Below are 19,880 nucleotides of genomic sequence, written 5' to 3' on the forward strand. Positions count from 1 at the left end.
CCCCCGAGGGGAAATCCCGACACGGACACCGGCGTTGAAGTCTCCGGTTGCGTGGGGAAGGCGATCGCGTCTGCGCACTCGTGGACGGCGGAGCGCGCCCAGTGTTTGCATTGAGGAAGCGAGCGGACGACGCAGGAGGGGCGGTTAAGGGGAGAGGATCGCCGATGTGCCTCACGTACCCGCCTCTGGATTAAAATCTTCTCTCGGAGGAGCTCGTCTGAGTGACGTCACCCCGACTGGCCGCCTTGTGTGTGGGAGCCTCTACCTCATCCTTCCAGTCTCCCCCTCTCCTCGGTTTTCCCCGCCTCCCTTCACCCGGCGGTCACGTGGTACACCCTTTTCTTCGAACGGCATTCCTTCCGCGGTTGAGGCGTCCCAAACTTTAGGGCGAGCTGGCTTGAGGGGAACAGTACAAGGAAGGCTTCTTTCTGTGCGTGGCGAATGTTATTATTGTTTCTCTTGTGGTAGTCTGGTTGTGCCTAGATTTTTGTGAGACCCCAGTGCCCTCCAAGGTCCTCGTGAAGGACCTATTCCGGTGAGACATGTGAAGGAATACGCCCTTGAGTTTTTCATCTTACTCTTCCTCCTCTAGTGCCAACAAGCTTTCGCTCCTGCAACTCGGGAAGGACGCCTTGTTTTGCGTCGTGGTTTTCGCAATGGTGACCTCTCCGGTGTGTTCCTCCTGCCTCTCCCTGCTGTCCCTAGCTCTCTTTTTTGGGACATCCCTTGCACAGACCACAACCAAAGGCCCCTTTGAACTTGACACGAGGATTCTGATAAAACCGCCCGATATCTTCAAACCGTGCCCCAAGATCCGCGAGGGGGTCACCTCCTTGTCCCCTGGGTCGAAGAACATCACGTACAGTTACCTCGCGATCGAGGATGACCCTGAGGACGAGTCCGCCCTGCTCGCAATCGACGGCTGTCCCGAAAACGATCCCTTGGACCGTCCACTCTTGAGGAAATGCTGTCCGATGAAGCAGGCCGTGGCGGACGAGAGCGGAAGCTGCGCCCTGGACCCCGCACCGCGACAGCCGTTCAGTCCGGGAGTCGCGTACAACAACGGTTCTCGTTGGGAGGTCGATGCTCTGAAGCACTTCATCCTCGTGTTCTGGAGGCCGTGCCATCAAATGCTGGACCCCGTCAAGAACCCCGCGCAAGATTTCACCCTGAGGGGCAGCGACGGGCGCCTGGGCCTGCCTCGCTGGAATGGTTCCATCGTCGACGCTGGGGATTTTTGCGTGGACTACGTCGTGGATAGATCGACTTACGCGGTGTTTCTGTGCTCCCCGAGTGCGTCGAGGAGCGATGCCCGCCCGGCTTCGGTCGCTGAGTCGCTTTATCCCATAGCCCTGCTCATATCTGCCCCGTTCTTATTCGCGACGTTCCTTGTGCACGCCTGCATTCGCGAGCTGAGGAACATCCACGGGAAGAACCTGATGTGCCTCGTCGGGAGTTATTTCATCAGCTTCCTGTTCCTGGCCCTCGGTCTCCTTGGACTCGATGGAGTCTCTATGGACTTTTGCGTGGCATCAGGTGAGATGAAAATCATTTATTAGTATTGTGATATTAAGCAGATGTGCATACCCCCTGCCATACACTTCAGAGATGGCTTAAAGAGTATCATTTGGATATATATTTAGACCCCTTCGGGTTCGACGGTTCATTTTCGCGAAACTTAATGACTAAAGCTCTCCAAATGCAGATGGCTCATCCGACACCCTCCAAAAACTTACTTATTTATTTATCAAAGTAGCTTCATTTGGTGGATACCGCTCATCTACCATTTTTACCAATTTTTTTCACCTAGATTTTCGATGTGAGGGATGTGGTTTTTTCCTTCTTCCATGGTGAGGGTTGATGTGGATTTGTTTTGGAAGTATATTAAATTAATTTTATTTTCGGTTACCCCTCAGATACTTTTACAGGCCCCAAGCCCTTTTTTAGTCTGAGATTTAGTGTTGTGATACTAAACGGATGTGCCTAGCCCCTGCCACACACCCTATAGGTGCCTCAAAGAGTATCATGTTGATGTATGTGTAAACCCTATTAGGTTCGACAGCTCATCCTCACTAAACTTTAGGACTTTAAATTCATTTTATTATTGGATTTTAAATTAATTTTATTTATATGTACTGCCCATTTAGTTTTAAGAGCCCCTTGTCCAAGATTCAGGGGTGGTAAATGCTCCATCCTCCCCTTTGTAGGCACCCTTGAAATTAATTGACCTAGCATAGAGTCTAGGCAGTGGCGGATACCGAAAAAACTCCACTCATAGTTTTCTCTAATAGGCAACATATCTTGAGTTGTCTTAACTTTTACGTTAATAAGAGATGATCAAGTCACTGGCAAAGTATATGAAAATTTTATTTAAAGTGATTATAAACATGTAAAAGACAATGCCATCTTATGATATAAAAAAGTGCAATTGTGGTTTTGCAATATTCGGCAATACAGCCGGACCCGCAAATGGTGGGGGGGCGCACGCCCCATGCGCCCCCCATCTGTATCCGCCACTGAGTCTAGGCTATTGGTTATGTATGAGGAACTGGGGCAAATTCGTCTTTCTTCCATTGCTACTCCTTTCTCTTTGATAGCTCTGGAAGTTGTTGGGGGTCCTGGGCCAACCTTTTCTCTTTGCCTTCCCCCTCCTTAGTGGGTGGCCCTATCTAAAGTGAGGTAGCTTCAAATTGTTTTTCTGGAATCAGCATGCAGAATGGCCATAATAAATATTTGAATACTATCTAGGAGTAGATGTTAAATAAGCAAATGATTTTATGAAGGTTCACTTAAGAAATCTACCGTTATCAAATCAAGTGAAAATGATTATATCCATCTTCCAAGTTGCAACTCTGTTTTTATATTCCTAATTTTAATGTCAAAATGTTGAATGAATCTCTTTTAATGCTCGGCAAAATTAGCTTGTGAGATATTTGCTAAGATGGGAGTTCTACCATTTTCAGGGGGAGAGATATCTTTTCAGCATGCCCAAACCTGCATATTTAATAGTCCAGAAGCATTTGCAAGTTGTGAATTTTTAAAATTGCTAGATGTAACGCATTCAAATTTGCATCAAAAAAGATTACAAGTAAAAACTAAATGTTGTGTCTGAACAATATAGAATATTAGGGAAGAGTTTTAATCAAATTTCATCATGAATTTTTTTGTTGTGACATTCCATTTTACAGTACATAGTTTTCTCTAATTAAACAATCCATATCCCATTGTTAAAATGGCCCTTCTTGTTCCCAATAAATCCATCACCCAATCTTCATCCATCCATCTCCGTCAAATACTTCTCCCACATCCTGCCCCCTCCTATCCATTTTCTTCATTACTTCCTCCTGCCATGACTCGTGGGTCTCCCTTTTTTTCTTATGCTGTCTAGTATTCTTTTAGATTTCTTTCTTCCTCTATCCTTTGAACGTTTGCAAACAACTGTAATATTCTATCTTCCATATTCTCCACCACATCTGAAGTAAGGGGTACCAAATAAAACATAAATTCAACTGCCTGTTACAATTTCTTACCTCAAGTTAGGGAGGGAATGGTGCTCTCTGATTTAATTCTTTCTAGATTTCTCATTTGAAATGCATTCACTTTTAAACCTTATGCTCTCATAGCAATATCTCTTTTCACTCCCAGAAAGTTTAAGCTGGATTAATGAATGCATCAGGCTATATATAAACAAATTCTTTTGTTAGCATAGCATAATAAATACTGTAAAAGAAATACCATTTCATCAGGAGTGATAAAATTTATATAATCTATTGTATAAAACTGAAACTTACACAAAAAATTATTAGCAAACATTTTTAGATGGAATTAAATGTAGGGCCGACATATTGGCTCCCTTAGTTATTGAAGGCAAAAACCAAATGCCAGTATATTGGCACCATGAGCTTCTAAGGGTTAATACATCATAAATTTGTAGGAATGGTGGCTATTTTTGAAGTTGTAAGTATGCAGATATTAGTGTTTTTGTAAGATTTTATGCTAGATTCTAATATAAGCATGTTATGTATATAAATTAACTTAATGTTGATATTCATTTTTTTCAGCTTTCATCACGGAGTATTCCTTCCTGGCAGCATTTTTTTGGCTGAATGTGATCTGCTTGGACATCTTCCTGACGTTCAGGTAAAATCTAGGTTTAATTATTTCATTTTTGAGGGCATTATCACAAAACATTGAAATTAGGAAAATTTCAGTAATGCAAATCTTAGGCTTTCTCACATATTCACAATTATATTGGGAAATCATTGTACTCTGTTTATTAATTTACTAACCTGTCCATTGAATTCAATTTGCATTATGCGCTTCATTCTTAATTCCAGCCAAATATAATTTAATAGTATTGAGGCACTTTTAGGCATATGTGTAAGATTATCTATTTAATCAAAAGAGCAACTATTTTTAGGCATTGGAATAAAGTAAACATTTACGCAACCCAGGTTGCAATGCACTAGTACTATCATCAGGTAATCATCCAACCATATATTCCGGCAAAGTTCCATTGTTCATTAAATTGAAGTGGAATACTACAAAGTTACTGAAGCACAGTCACTGTATCAACGTTACAATTATTTGTTTGCTGCTGAATATTTCAGTTCAAAATGTATAGTGTAATTCTCTTACATTTGTTTGGAGTTGCTCTTTATAAATAAATGAGTTTAACTATGTTGCAATTATAGATGTCGGATTTGGGTGAGGAGAGTGGTCACCAAACTAAGGCACATTTAACTTAGGAATCCCAAGTGATCAATATATCAGTCATGGCTACCATGGCTGAATTTCTCAATAATCCAATATATCGGCAACGGGGATAGATTGGTATTTTGGGATGTCAATTTTGAAAAAAAGCCTCAGTAGTAAAAGGGTTGATTACCTCATATCTCCCCTTGTCCAGTCAAAAAAATCCATTCTCAAAAATATTGTTGGTTGAATCTTCAATTTCCTCCGTGGTGAACTGTATGAAACTGTTTCTTGGGCATTGAAGTACATATTAATGTTAGATAGTGAGGAACTGGGTGAGGTAGGTTAGTAATCCTCATTGAGCCAAATAAATATTAATCTCGATTTAGCTGTAATTATACTACCTGATTTTCAGTGAGGATGAATTTGATATTTGAAGTAAAGTGATGCATGAAATCCTGATTGGGAAAAATATGGAGAAATCATGCATCAGACTGATAGAAACTTTCATGGACAGAGAAAATCCGTGGTCGAGTGAGATACGGTAATCTTTCGATGGGATGGTGCTTAAGGATATGGGGTGTATTGTATAAGAAAGACTGCTTTTCATTATAATGATCCAGTTTTGCATACTTATTCCTTCAAATGTTTATCTGATTTATCTGTAAAAAGTGGTGGCAAACCATCATATGATCAATCATCACAAAACATCTATTATATTATATACCATATATTCTGGGAAATATGATGACTGGGGATTTAGCCCATTCACATCCACAAGCGTACTGGTACACGGCCTGAAGCTGGCCACGAACACCACAAGCGCACCGGTACGCAGAATGCATAGTGATATCTATCAGTTGATCCGGCTGCTATCTTATGTGTTTTTAGTAAGTTTTTTTTTGTGAGATAGTGTATCTGATAGCAGCTACCATCTGGTGGCTATTTAGAAATTTTTTTCCATTGAAAATCGCCTTTGAAATATTTATACTTTAACCAAATGGAAGAGGGGATTGGGTTGGTGTGGTGGCTAGAGTGTTGGCTTCCTACCTGGCGGGATCGGGTTCAAATCCCGGCAGTGGCAGAGAATTTTCAGAGACTGCCCGATCCCTGCTTGAATGTTGTGTGGAGGACATTTCAAGCGCAACACTCCGTCCATCGGATGGGACGTTTAGCCGTGGTCCCCTTGGCGCCTTTCGTTAAGAGCAGGCTAACGCCGACACCGGGTTTCTCTCCACCCTTCCTTCCACACCCTTTCCTCATGGCGCAAATGACCTCAGCTGTCGGTCGCCTCCTCCAAATACCATACCATACCAAATGGAAGAGCAGCTAACTCTTAGTGACATACCAACATTTGGTCAAAATTAGTCAACAAGGACTATATTAAATGTCTTATTTAAACCAACTCTACAAATGTGTTCAAATTCTTTAAAAGTCAGTGGTGTTTGGGGTTGATTAAAATCCCAGGGGATGGATGCCAATGGGTTAAGACATCCCCCAATTTTTCCAGTTTAACGCCTGGGCTGCGGGAGTTCATGATTTTAGCTACCAACCTGTGCGGGAGAGAAGCACGAAATATATTTATCTTCTAGCCTGGACAAGTGTCTTGTGGAAAGTGAACCCTTATGATCCAGGGTGACCCTTCCATCTTTCTCACTGAGGGATGGATCTAGATTTGGCCACTTGTCGTAGCCACATTTACAGTGTGTAGCAGGTAGGAAACAATATGAAATGAGCAGTATGATAGGAAATTCTGGGAGGTACCCCCTGAGGTGAGGGATGGCCCAGGAGAGTTTAAGCCCCTTGGCGATCCTTACGGTTAGGGAAAGTGTCCAAGTGCAAGATATCCAGGTAGCAATAAAAATTTTGGGAAACTGCTACAGGTAGTCGAGCAATGTTCAAATGTTTAAAAATGCTTTTCCCGAAGTCAGCGTGCATAACATATAGAAATGTTCCTGCAGTCTAAGGGCTTAATGTAGATTTTGGGCTACACTCCCTGAATAATACTACCCCTCTTCTGGTGCATGAAAATAAAAAATATCAGATTTTATTTTTAATGTGTCAAGCTTAAGTCAAGTGTGGTTGCCGCTAATGATAGAGATAAAGGTGTGGCCATTTGTGAACTCCAACCTCATTATGTGGTGACTGTGGATACTGTACATAATCCGATGTGAAAGTTTTTAAACTGAATTTTTGTCAAATTTTGTCACGTTTTAAATTCCCTTACATTCTTTAAAGATGGTTTGTCATCATATTCTCACCCTGCATTGCCTTCCCCCCCCCCCCCCCCCATATCTTCTAATCTTCGTTATAGTCTATTCTGGGTGCTTAGAGCTTTTTGTACCTGCATTATATATTCATAGGTTATATCCAATTAATCTGTGGAGAATTACAAAGATACCTAAAGATGGAACTTCCCTCTAGAAAGCAAAGTTTATTTCCCATCTATTATTTACTCTTGTTACGTTGCTGGCAAGGTTTTTTATAATCAAAGAAATATTTTATAATGTTTTACTTTTGTTGAATTTCATAGAAAATAGCCTGATATGTACTCATTTACACTTTACATGAATTTGTATTTTTATTTTTTTCAGTGGGGTTTGTCCTATGAGAGATACCCTTGGAAGATCAGGAAAAATATTCCTCTACTACTCAATATATGCTTGGGGTGTTCCATTTGTCATATTTTCTCTCTCCTTGATCTTTGAGTTTGCCCCTGGGATTCCAGATTCAATCATCAAACCTGAGTTTGGAGTAACAAGATGTTGGTTTAAATGTGAGTTGCCATCCTTTTATGTTAGGTATTGAATTATTCAGTTGCGAGATATTTAAATTAATAGATTCATGTGGACTATAGTAAAGTGCAAATCTTTCTGGTAAAACTTTAATCATGAAGCTTAATACTCATGAATTTAATAGTACATTCTTACTGAAATGTTGACTCATTTATGTATATGTATTTGATTTTATGTGCTCTAATAATTTGTGTGTACAAAAATTTCATTTACTGCTGTTTCTTTAAGTCTCACAGCAGAGGCAAATGGAGACTTAAGATCAGTACCCTCTTCACTGCATTGAATATGGAGACAGTCATTTGCTTGATCCATAAATTGCCATAGAATTGAAGAAAATTCTTGATGCCCAGTTGTTAATCAATCCATTCTGCATTGTGGTGGCAATGAAGCTATGATAATTAATACATGCAAAGTTTGCGAAAGGGAAATGAACTGGCCTTTGCACAGTACTTATTGCAGTAGTTATTTGTCCGTTGAGGTCATGTTCATGGCTATCATATCTATCATACGGTGTAGCTGATTAAACCTCATCTTCTTCTCTGTAATATAGATGGTTTTTCTTTCCTCTCCTTCTTATTATGATTTCCACTCTTTCTTTTGTCATGTTGTTTATCACGTTCTCTGACTAATATCGTTGCTTTCTGTTTTTCAGCTGGTAAAGCATTGGCAGCTTATTTTTATGGACCAATTGCATTGGTTTTGATTTCCAACTTAGTTATGTATATCTGGACAGCCGTGAGTTTGTTCAAAATGAAAAAACAATCTGCTTCGCTGAGAGCTGATGATGATGGAAGGCAAAGGTATGTATCCATCTACGCTTTTTCTTGCCTATGCCATCATTAGGCTTATGTGTAGAACTTCATTCATGATATACACGTATAGGAATGCACGTATATTTTTAAAATTGAAGATTGATAGAAACTACTTTTTACTGTTCTTTTGTTGTTTATGTATATAGTTTTGCTGTTATATAGTTTGGTTTAGGCATGTACTGCATTGAATGTACAATGAAAGGTATAGGGAGTTTTGTTTTTCTTTAACTTTTTGTGGAGCCTGGCTAGTCTTTGCTGCCTGCATATAGATGTGAAAGAGAAGAAATACGTAGGTGTGAAAAGATTAGCTGATAGGAGAATAGAGTGGAGAGCTGCGTCAAACCAATCCTAGGATTGTTGACCAATGATGATGATGATATGCCCTCTATCCTGCCCACATATTTCATGCTATTTCCATTATATTTCTTACACATCAAAGATGAATATGGGCGTTTTTCTCTTGGGTATTTAGCAATTCATTTGTACCATGGAATTTCAAATGTTTACCCCCTATATTACTTGTGATTCAGAATTTGAGGCTTTTATACCTTAATATGCGATATGTTTTCTCAGTTATCTTGTTTTAACTTAATTTATGAACTCTAAGTAAGTTTCAGATTATCCTTTAATGTTAATAAATTTGCATGTGACAGCAAGGAGGACTTTTTTCCATCTCTCAAGGGTGTGCCCTAGATCATAACTAGGAGGGGGGGGAGCAAGCCAAGTTGTGACATTTTAGCATGGAAAAGGCAAATGAAACCAACATTTTAAGAAAATTATAACAGCGCTTTATTGGTTTATAAGATTATTTCCTTAAAAATAGTTTTATTTTAGTTGCATATTGTATATTACTAATACATATCATTTGTCATGGGTTTAAAGAAAATTTGTTGAATACTTTCGTTTCAATTCAGCACTGATTTTGCAATTTTTGCGTCTAGGGGGGGCAGTTGCCCCCCCCTGCCCCCCTGCTAGAGAACCTGGAATGAGTTTTGCTGTTCATGATCCAGGTTCAAATCTTGTTCAAGGCAATGATATATGCCGCATGGAGTTTTCATACTTCTAGTGCATGAGCGGGTGACTCCATAAAAGTTTGCTGCTTGGCAACCCACTGTTATTTTTTAAGAAGTCATTTATATACAATCTAATAAGGAAATTACAATGTAGCACTATGACTTCTGATTAAAAGCTAATGATTGATGGCTCCATGAAAGTTTTATATCCCTTTGTATGGTGAACACATCCTATTTTTTAATGCTGAAAGGAGGTTAAAATTTTCTCATGCTCCATTCTCATGAAAATTGTTATGAATGGTGTTGCATATGGATGTAATGGTTGCTTGTAAGAAATAATCTTCCTCTTAGTGTCCAATTTTCTGTTGTTGTTTTTTATTTGAAGGACTTCTTTCTGGCCCTGTCATGTAGTAATGCATTTATTTTATTTTGACAGGTTCAACTTATATTTGAAGCTGTTTATCATTATGGGCGTAAACTGGATGATGGAGTTAATACAAACAGTTGTCAAAGGACCTGATTACTTATGGGTGGTTTGTGATCTGCTCAATGCATTGCAGGGTGTCTTTATTTTCTTCATCTTTGTTTGGAAGAAGAAGGTTCGTGGGGTTGCGACTCGAAGGATTTGCCAGATGCTGCCGGAGAAATTCTCGAGCGGCAGCCAAATAATGAGGTCTTTGAATCCATGGCAGCACAAGGCTGACTCCGCTGATCCTAGTCAAAGTGATAACACTTCAAGGGAGCATACTTTGTCAACTCCGGTCCAGTCAACTGCTTCAAGGGAACCTGAAGAGCTTAGGACACTTACCATGGATATGAAGTGATTGAGCACTATGAGAGTGGCTATGCAGCGGATAAGACGGATCATTTTAAACAAGTGAGATTGTTAGAAAGTGCTTCTATTTAGGCTATGCGTAATATTACATTGGTATTTATACATGTTATGTACGAATTAAGTGATTAAGTTATTTTAATCAAAGTGACGTGGAGTGTGGACTTAATATGTGAATATCCTTGTGTTGATTGACTAACTGATTTATCTCAGAGACATTTTAATTGTGTGAGTCCCTCATATTTGTGATTTTGTGATCCATTTATAGAATTAAAAATATTTATTTAACATACTGAAATGTTTTATCATTTATATCTTAGGCAATTATTTAAATTGAGAGGTGAAAAAAATGTCATCCTTAACTCTTGTCATTATGATTACCCTTATGATAAGAAATGTACATAATTTAGAACTGAAGATTAACCCTGTCAAAAATTTAGGTAAAGGAAAGGAAATATGAAAGGATTTTAATATTCAGGACATCATCTTTTAATCAGACTCCCTTCTTTTAGTTTTTTTTAATCATTCTCTATATTTTACTTGTACAGAACTGTGTATAAGTGCTGTTTTTGCCTTTTAATCCAAAGAGCTTGTATGTATTATTTGCTGATTTCATATTGTCTTTTCCTACTTAGTGTATATTATTATTATTGAGTATTTCTGATGGTTATTTCTATCCAGTTACTCTTCATACTTTTTGTTTACATCAGGGTGATGCATGAACACCGCTTGGTATTGGGATTAAACTCATTACTAGTTGAACCCTATTGAACTTGCGAAGTGAATGAGCATTGGCAGGTTAATTTCATGTTAATCAAAGAATAAAAATGGGTATCAATATCAGGGAAATTGATGCTAATGATAAAGAAATATATATATAATTTTGAAAAAGAAATTGCCCTTTTGCGGTCTCTGTGTACTTATCATCCATGGTAACAGATTTCATGCAGTTTATTCATTCGATGGAACAATTTTCTGTCGTATTATTTTAAAATAACATTACCTACCTACTTTGTCTCTAATAAGTTATACCAGTGGCATAACTAGGAATATGCTTTGGGGGAATGGATGAGTCTGAAGCCGCAACCCACCCCAGGCAACGGAAAAATATTTTAACAATTACATGCCTGGAAATACGTTTTACATTATTTGGTCACTTAAAATTTGGGTTTCACTCATAATTCTGCAGGAAATCATCACAGCAGGGAAAACATGAGTGTACCATAAAATTTTCTGAAGCTCTGGGGGAGGGATCTATCCCCTCATTCCCCTACCCCCATAGTTACGCCACTGGATAATACTAATGTGTATTATTACTCTATGAAAGCAAAGATGAACCATTCTATTGGCGCTCTACCCAGCTATTACCTCTCTCCACGGTTAAGATTCTTTCTTAACCCTAATACGGGCAAGGTGAGTCTCTTGGACTCATCGCATCACATTTTTGAGAATTTTATTATGTTATTGAAATGTCAGCATGTTGTAATTTTTTTACTTCTTCTAATTGTATATTTCCTATAAATTAGAGTAATTCAAACTTCTTTCGGAATTAAAGTAACTTAGAAATATTTTTTTTCCCTGAATTCCCACAAATCCGGGCAAGGTGAGTCTGTTTGCACGAAATGTAAAAATTAATGTGCATTTTACAAATATTTGGTTTGAATTGTCAAAATAATGTAAAATTATCACTATGTACATGTAACGATAAATATTTGGTGTTTTATGTAGGGAAAACAGAAAGAATTAAGTCAAAAGTTCACTGTACTCGCAGTTTGACTATGTATGAAATTAATAAGTAGTAATGTAAAACTTTTGTCGAACAAAAAATAATCAAATTTATGTTAAATGATTCTATAGTGCACAATATGTACAAATTGATGTGAAAAGTAATATTTTTCACTGTTTAATAGTTTACATTAAAAGCATAAGTTAAAAGAGTCCATTGGACTCACCTTGCCCGATTACGTCAGAAAAATATGACGCCTGTATTAGGGTTAAAATTCATTCCCTCCCGAAACACAGTTACATATTTGCTTTGTATAAAAGATAGGTGTCTGTGAAAATTATTTCAGATTGTGTAAGTGCAATTATCCTTGAGTTTAATTTAAATTACAAAATTAGATGATAATAATTACAAAATTCATTGAAAAAAATCAGCGTAAACATGCCCTTGTCTACCCTCCATCGATCGAACTACAATATTTGACGTACAATTAACGGTTGTAAGGATTTAACAAGCCTGACAACAAGTCTTGCAAACTAATTGTGAGTGGGCACGCAATGCTTCTTGCTAATTAAATTGTAAAATGTTATAATTCCATTTATTTGAAATAAATAGGCCTTGTCATCATCGATTTTGGCTGTTGATTACTTTAGCCAACTTTGCCTTCTTGTTTTGCGATTTGGATATCCGCCGAATCGCCGTCATTCTTAACCGATGACTCTACAGCACGCTCTGAATCGTAAATACCTCAGCGTTTCCAGACTTTCGACCAGCGGATGTATCGAGATCCCTAGCGAAGTAAATTTCAACATCGTAAATTTTCGGTCGGACGCCAAGGATTTTTTCCATGAACGTTTCGTAAATTTACGACCTTCATGTATTAGTCTCGGTGCAAAGAAGCACACCTTTTTTTTAAGGAACAATGCTCACTAATGAGATCTCAGATTTTCTCGCAAAAATATTGATTTGATGATTATTTGAGGTTTGCTATTGTCTAGAAATATTTCAATTATATCGCGAAGGATCTTGCGTAAAATTGATATTTCGCACGTATTGATACATTTCTAAACCACATCGAGCTCAATAGTGGCTTCATGACTTCTATTTCCCATTATCTCACTATATCTTTTGGTATTTATTGTAAGAAAACAGGGAATTGCGTGAAATTATTTTGGAAGATACTGATGGCGGTGACCTTTCATCGCGGTGATATTTACATGGGAACGTATGAATATGCTATCAGTAGATTCTTAAGGCCGTTTTACTCGGGGCACGGAATTGCGCAGGTTAGAGCTGCATTTATTTCTATAATGGCGTAGAATTGCGCGAATGCATGAACGAAATTAGAACACGGGCTATTTTGCCGTCTCGCATCCACGCATTCTCGCATGTGTTCAAGCAATTCACCGCTTTACTCGACGCAATTTTGATTGCGCCTTCGCTCGTAAGTCAGATAGCGCAATTCCGTGTACCGTGTAATACGGCCTTTAGGCCGCTATACGCGGTGAATGATCATGCGAATGAGCATGCTGAATGATCACGTAATCATTCACAGGATAATGCGAGCAAAATAGAATATGTTCAAATTTTCACTGAATGATCATGCGCATGAAGGTTTATTCGCGAATTGTTCCGTCATACACGGTGAATGATCATGCTGAATGAACATGTGAATGAAATCATTCGCCGTGTATAGCGGCCTTTTCACTTTCGCCGTCATTGGAATGTGGAACAACAAAATTAGATAGGTTCCCATAAAGAGGATTTGCGTATTTATGAATTTGACTAACCCTTTCACTAAACATGAGGGGTCGGATTCTACTCTTATATGCAGCCTCTACAGCCACAAAGACTTAACGATGCCTAAAATGCTGTTCAAATTCGTGTGTAATGCACTTAAATTAAGAAGTAAATTTAAAAAACAAGTAACCGTAGATAATTTTATCCGATAAAGCACATTTTGTTGTAGTTTTTGCCCGGTTGTCGGCAGTAACCGATACAGAAGAAACTCAAGGGAGGGCGCGAAAGATATTTTGCGGTACCTATACTTGTATCGAAATGAAAAATAATCAAGTTACTTGCAAAGTTTAAGATATTAAAAAAACTGATTAGACGCATATACAAGACAATGCTATCTTATAATATAAAAAAATTACAATTGTGGTTCTGAAATGTTCGACAATGCGGTCAGCCCCGCAAAGGGGGAGGAGGGCACCCAGCGCCTATATGTATCCGCCACTGGTTGTTGGCAAGTTTAACACTAGGGTTAACCACATATTCCATCATATAATGCGCACCATCTCCTATTTCATCAAGCGGTGTAAGACATTCATTCGGTCGAATAATTTCTTGGATTTAATGCTTTATTAACCCTGTCATTAGATTCTTTTATTTTGCAAAATAAATATTTTTTGTAAAACTTAGATTTTATTGTGGGAATGTTACAAAGTACTCTAAGAGTTTACAACTAAGCGCAAGAAAAATTTCTAGTTTAATTTTGCAATCTAAAGCGAAAATATATTAAGTTCTTTGGAAGGCCAAATAGGCATCGAAGAGTAATGCGATGTATGAAATAGTGTTCGATTTTCAAATTAAGTTCAAATCTAAAGTTTATATGAATTTAATGGTACCACAATCCGAAATTTCTTGTTTGATTTATATCATCATGTTATTAAAATACCACCGAAAAAAATAGGTATCAACTCATCAGAAAGTAAGAATAAAAATACCCTACGATACTCCGGCATTCCCCGGCATACCCCGGCATTCACAAGTGATTTCCACATTGCCAGTAGGAGAATGTGATGAATTAATTATAGACGATACTGTGAGTAATAAGCTTATTTTATCCTTATTTTTGTCCACATTTTAGTAAAAATACACAAGTTGTTGGAGCCCCAGTGTAATAGTTTTAATTTTATCTGCGGAGGCCTAATTTCATTATTATATTTTCAATGCAAATTTGAGTATTTTGGGGTGGGCTATATCTGACCCCATGAATCACGGTAAAATTGACTTTTAGGAATTAATTTGTCTGGAGGAATTATCAACGCAAAAGCTAGTTTTTTTTGTCGCTAAAATTCACCTTTAAAGAATCGCTTTTGAGGTATACCAGCAATCCTATCAGAAACTTAAGGTCAGAAGTCACCTGAATATGCTGATGGGATAGCCGGCGAAACTGTCGTCATGAGTCATTAAACAACGCGGTGGATAACTGGAAAACATAAATACATTATTTTTCTGTCGGAAAAAAATCTTAGTCTATTTTTACTGAAATTACTCGTTGATTGCAGTGGGAAAGTTAAAAAAATGTTAAGGACTATTAGTTGATTGTTTGAAGTGTTAAATTTTTCATTTGAATGCATCTAACCTTGGAATTTGGACTTGGCCATCTTTGTTGCGACACACGACATACGTCTTGCGTCCACTAAACAGATTTAGATATCTGTAGATTTTATACAGGCATAAATCAAGAGCAGGGGCGCCGACTTATAAAAAATATTGGGGGGGCCCATATCGGAGGTCTTGCCCCGGGAAGAGGTTAAATTCAAAGTGTGTCGCAGCACCGAAACAATATCATTATTCACACCACTTGACTCAGTTAACCTGTTTAACCTTATAATTATTTGTTTTAACACATGGTTAAATTTATTTTAAAAGGTAGCTATCGTCAAACATGGGAAATAAAAATTAGCAATATATGTTTTGTGATTCCACAAAGCATAATATAACTAAATTATTTTCTTGAATCATTGAGGGGGCTCTGCCCCCCCAAACGAATCTTTGAGGGGGCTCGGGCCCCCTCAGGCCCCATGGAGTCGGCGCCACTGATCAAGAGATACTTTTGCTAAAAGATGCGCGTGCTGAGACTTTGAAAACTCATCGTCATTCCAGCTAAGCTTGAACACCTTTGGCCATAATCTGCGTATGTTGAAATTTTAATAGCCATTAGCGGTAAGGGTTGGTTCCTGCATTTAACGAGGTGCTTAGGGAATTCCAAGCCTTGCGAGGGAGACAGACCTATGTGAGGACATGAAAGGTGGGGAGAATTTTGGGAAAAAGGTGGTGGAAGGTTAGGAGTAAGGGGGTTGGAAAATTTTGGAACACTTGATGGTGAAAGTTTTTCGCATGGAAAACTCCCAGTTCTTCTGCGACGCCAGTTTCAAGTAATTTTGAATTTTGTGCAAAATCACTGGTTGCCTTGAAGTCTTTCACGTTTCCGTCTTACCGTTAATTCATGGCGACTTGGAGTTGGAGGTCACGGCAACTGAAGCTCCTATAGTTCTCCTATTATTCTGGAGGCGAAATGAATGAAAGACAATTGTTCGATAAACACAATTTTGTAATATTCAGATGGATATCTAACAGGTTGTTTTGGTTTTTACCACGTTATTTTAGGCAACTCTCCTCATTTTGAAATGGTTGACCAGTTCCATATAGCAAGTAAAGCCCTTAGTATAATTTCAATCAGCAGATTGAAATACTACTTTATAGCTTCACCTTTATAAATTCCTTTTACACGATGGTGAAGTTGTTTTCACAAAAATGTACGTCCGTTGCCGTATAATAACTTCGTTTTTCCTTAAATTGTGAATTAACTGGCTCCCAATTTATTTCATACCGTGCGAGTCAGTTGTGGAATCATAAAGGGCGAAAAATAGATATTGATCGTTACTCTTTGCTGTGTCAAATTTTGATTAAAAGCGTTGCCGAAGTGCGCTCTCGAAAGAAACCTATCGAAGATTTTACAATTTTTATGCATCTTAAGATGCATAAAAATTGTAAATTTACTTAACAATAGATATTTTTCTGTGCATTTTATTATAAGTTGATTAACCTTTGCCTTTAAATTTCCTTGGGAACTCGGAATAGTTCTGAAATGATAATTTAAGTCAGTGATGGATATCAAGTTGTCACGTTGAACTAAAATATGTAAGAAAATGAAGTCTTTGAAATCCCGTGTAATCTTTCCTGTGGACTTGTAAAATGAATACTGAGTGGAACCATAACCTAAGTCTTCAGGAATATGTAGCCATCTTATTCTATCTACTTTTTCCCTCGTCTGTGCCGAGAGTTTAGGGTTTGTGACGCACGTCGCAGCCTCCCATTTTTTCGTGACGTCATGATGCATGCGTCAGAGACCCAGAATTTACGCCCGTCGGTCAAACGGAACTGGTGGGCACAATTTGGGAAAGGGGGATTACACGGCTGGTACCTTGGTGACTCGAGTGTAGTCAGTCTGATGACAACTCTCCTTAAGTGCCCAACGGAAATGCGTCATTATTTGTCATGCCTCCTGGTGACTTTGGAGATCTTGGGTCCGTTTTCAGTTCAGTGAACAGCGTCTGTTTCCACACTAGTTGAAATGTAAAAAAATACATCACTTTGTGATCTAAATATGTACTTTAACTCGCTTTTACTTTGCAAGTTCTAATTTTTTTCTATGGCATTTTTCCTTGAGGATCATTTTGTTCAATTATATGTGACGAACTTAAATTGTATCCTAGAAATACCGAAATGCTGTTGGCTTCCAGGTTTTCCGACTCTTACTAGGTGTAGATTAATGGCTACCACACTTAGGTACCATTGACAAGCTTTTCCTCGATATTAAAATTCCTCATTACCACCGATATTTTGACCTCCAAATGCCTTCAAAAAATAGAGGCGCAGGGCAGTTGGCAACACTGTTATAGAAAGAAAATCTAGTGTTTCGGCAATTTTTCCTAGATGAAATGTAAGAAATTATTTCAATTTGTGATCTAAACACATTCCCTAGCTCAGGATCTGGGTTCGAATCCCGGTCAAGGCGAATGATTTTTTTCTCTGTGGATTTTTCGCACCATTTTCCTATAGTTTCCGATGATTTTTGTCGTGTCTCGTCTCGTTTACCCCAAAAATTTGTATGAATCAGCATAGAGTAAGTATATACTATACTATGTTTATTCTATACTATGAATATACTTACTCTATGGAATCAGTCAGTCAGTCAGTGGTCGGAAATAGGTTTTATGGTAGGTATATAGATAACCAATTGAATGGTGAATTCTTACTAGCACCTGCAGGGATTAAGAACGTGTTATTGTGGTAGTAGCGTCACACAACGTGCAGCATGGCCATGGCGTATTTTAGAGACTAATCATTCCCTGCTGAATATTTCTCTCGTTAATTTAAGCGTATTAATAGCGGTTAGTATACTCTTCGTACCTCCAGTAAAAAATGTTATATTTCCTATGCTACTGTTTTGCATGGATATATGCTTGGTAATCGTTTAATTTGTATACTTACAATTATTAAACAAATACTTGTATACAAACAACTTACTTGTTAGATACAACAAGGGATCCGCTGCAGGAAATTTTTTCCTCTTCAGGGTTTGTGAACAAATTTATGTGATCTACATGGTTTGAGAGCGTGTTGTAGCGATTGTTAAAATGAAAGCATGTGGAACCATTTTCCTACATGTTGACTGGTAGTTCAACATCCGCCACAATTTCTCGGGAAACCATCGAATTTTTTATGCGCATAGGGTTATAAAAAAAGACTTTGCTGTTCCACAAAATAAAATATATATATATATTTGCGACCGGTTTCGATATGGCGTATCATCATGTGGCAATTTCACATGAAGGAGTTCCACTGTGTTACGCCACCCACCATCGCATTCATCGAAATTTTGATAGTGTTAAGCACTCGACAAGTCCTAACTTGTTATGCAAATTTACGCAATATAACATTTCAGCAGCTTCCTGCGCCAGGAAACAGTTTGAATTTCCAGGTTGTGGGTGAGGGATAAAAAGGTTACGCCCCCGGGTGGGCTCGAACCACCAACCTTTCGGTTAACAGCCGAACGCGCTAGCCGATTGCGCCACGGAGGCTATGGGCGATTGTGGTATACACACTGGATTTATCCGCATAAATCTAATGCCTACCATTATTTTGGATCTTTATGATTAAGGTTTATTATCTGTTGCAAAAATATTTCTGACTCCCAAGATTGAAGGCTGATCTGAAAGTAATTGGCCCGAAACATCTGAAAGACCAGTCATTCGAATTGAGATAAAGCATTTCGAATTAATGTTAGCTATTACTGCAGTGATATGCAAACATTTTATTTCCATTAATTTAATTTATTGATTTTTTTCATGCGCTAAGAACCGTAATGCCAACGTATTTTTCTGGTTGACGGATGAAAACTTCGCATTTACGGCTTTTTAGCCACAAAAAAGATATAGATATCAAATCTTCCTTTCCTTATTCCACAGCTTTAGGCGTACCATTATACGGTTTAATAAATTTTGTGGAATCACAAAGTCATAGCTCTTTTTTTACACTATGGAGGTGGTTTAAACTGTGGGTTAGGATGCTCAGGTGGCATTTTAGAGTATAAACTTTCAGTCCATACTTCATGTGCATATCCGTTAAGGTTCCACAAGCGTGTTGGAATACGTAACTTTAAATACTTCGGTTTGTTTGAGTGCCCAAGATCATTCAATTAACAAGTGGGGGAGTTTTTTCTGTCGTTATACTTTAAAGAGAACTTCGTCAAAACACTCGAAAAATTTGTGGCGTTCGGGCCCCCGCGCACTGTCAAATTTTACAAAGCAACTATATCGCGGTAACTAAAAAGTCGCCCGTGCGCGAGGCCACAATCAATGCCGTGTTTTTCATTGGGACTTCCACAAAGCAACTAAATAGTTGCTTTGTAAAAGTTGCCAGTGCGCGGGGGCCCTTATTTGCATTATTTTACTCTTATCTTATTGTTTGCACGATGATGATGACTTCGTGGAAAATGTGTTCCCAGGTGATGTAGATGTGTCATGATATGCCTGAAGTTCTGTATCTCTATATCTGTCCTAATTACTTGTTGGTCAAGTATGATTTCCTACTTCTTTTCCTAAAGATGTCTCACGCAAAGGAGAGAGGAATTACTTTGCAGCTCGGATATACTTTGAATTAACACTATTTCATATTTTCTAAAATGTTACGTGTAGGCAAAGTTTTTATTATAAT

General features: G+C 38.2%; 1 protein-coding gene and 1 non-coding gene across 2 annotated transcripts in view; one reads left to right on the forward strand and one right to left on the reverse strand.

Annotated features, from left to right (window-relative positions):
• Positions 1-10,439, forward strand: part of LOC124158783 (G-protein coupled receptor Mth2-like) — a 47,296-nt gene extending 36,857 nt beyond the window's left edge. The window contains exons 3-7 of the mRNA XM_046534100.1: positions 593-1,536; positions 4,062-4,140; positions 7,290-7,471; positions 8,143-8,290; positions 9,752-10,439. Coding sequence (XP_046390056.1) covers positions 657-1,536; positions 4,062-4,140; positions 7,290-7,471; positions 8,143-8,290; positions 9,752-10,139 — 1,677 coding nt within the window. The 5' untranslated portion in view covers positions 593-656 and the 3' untranslated portion in view covers positions 10,140-10,439. The remainder of the gene's footprint in view (positions 1-592; positions 1,537-4,061; positions 4,141-7,289; positions 7,472-8,142; positions 8,291-9,751) is intronic.
• An 8,232-nt stretch (positions 10,440-18,671) lies between these two features.
• On the reverse strand, positions 18,672-18,745 carry Trnan-guu. The gene has a single exon. It is a non-coding gene; the product is annotated as a tRNA-Asn (tRNA).
• Positions 18,746-19,880: the final 1,135 nt, after the last annotated feature.

This window comes from Ischnura elegans, chromosome 5, assembly GCF_921293095.1.
Source record: "Ischnura elegans chromosome 5, ioIscEleg1.1, whole genome shotgun sequence".
In the NCBI taxonomy this organism is placed as follows: Eukaryota; Metazoa; Arthropoda; class Insecta; order Odonata; family Coenagrionidae; genus Ischnura; species Ischnura elegans.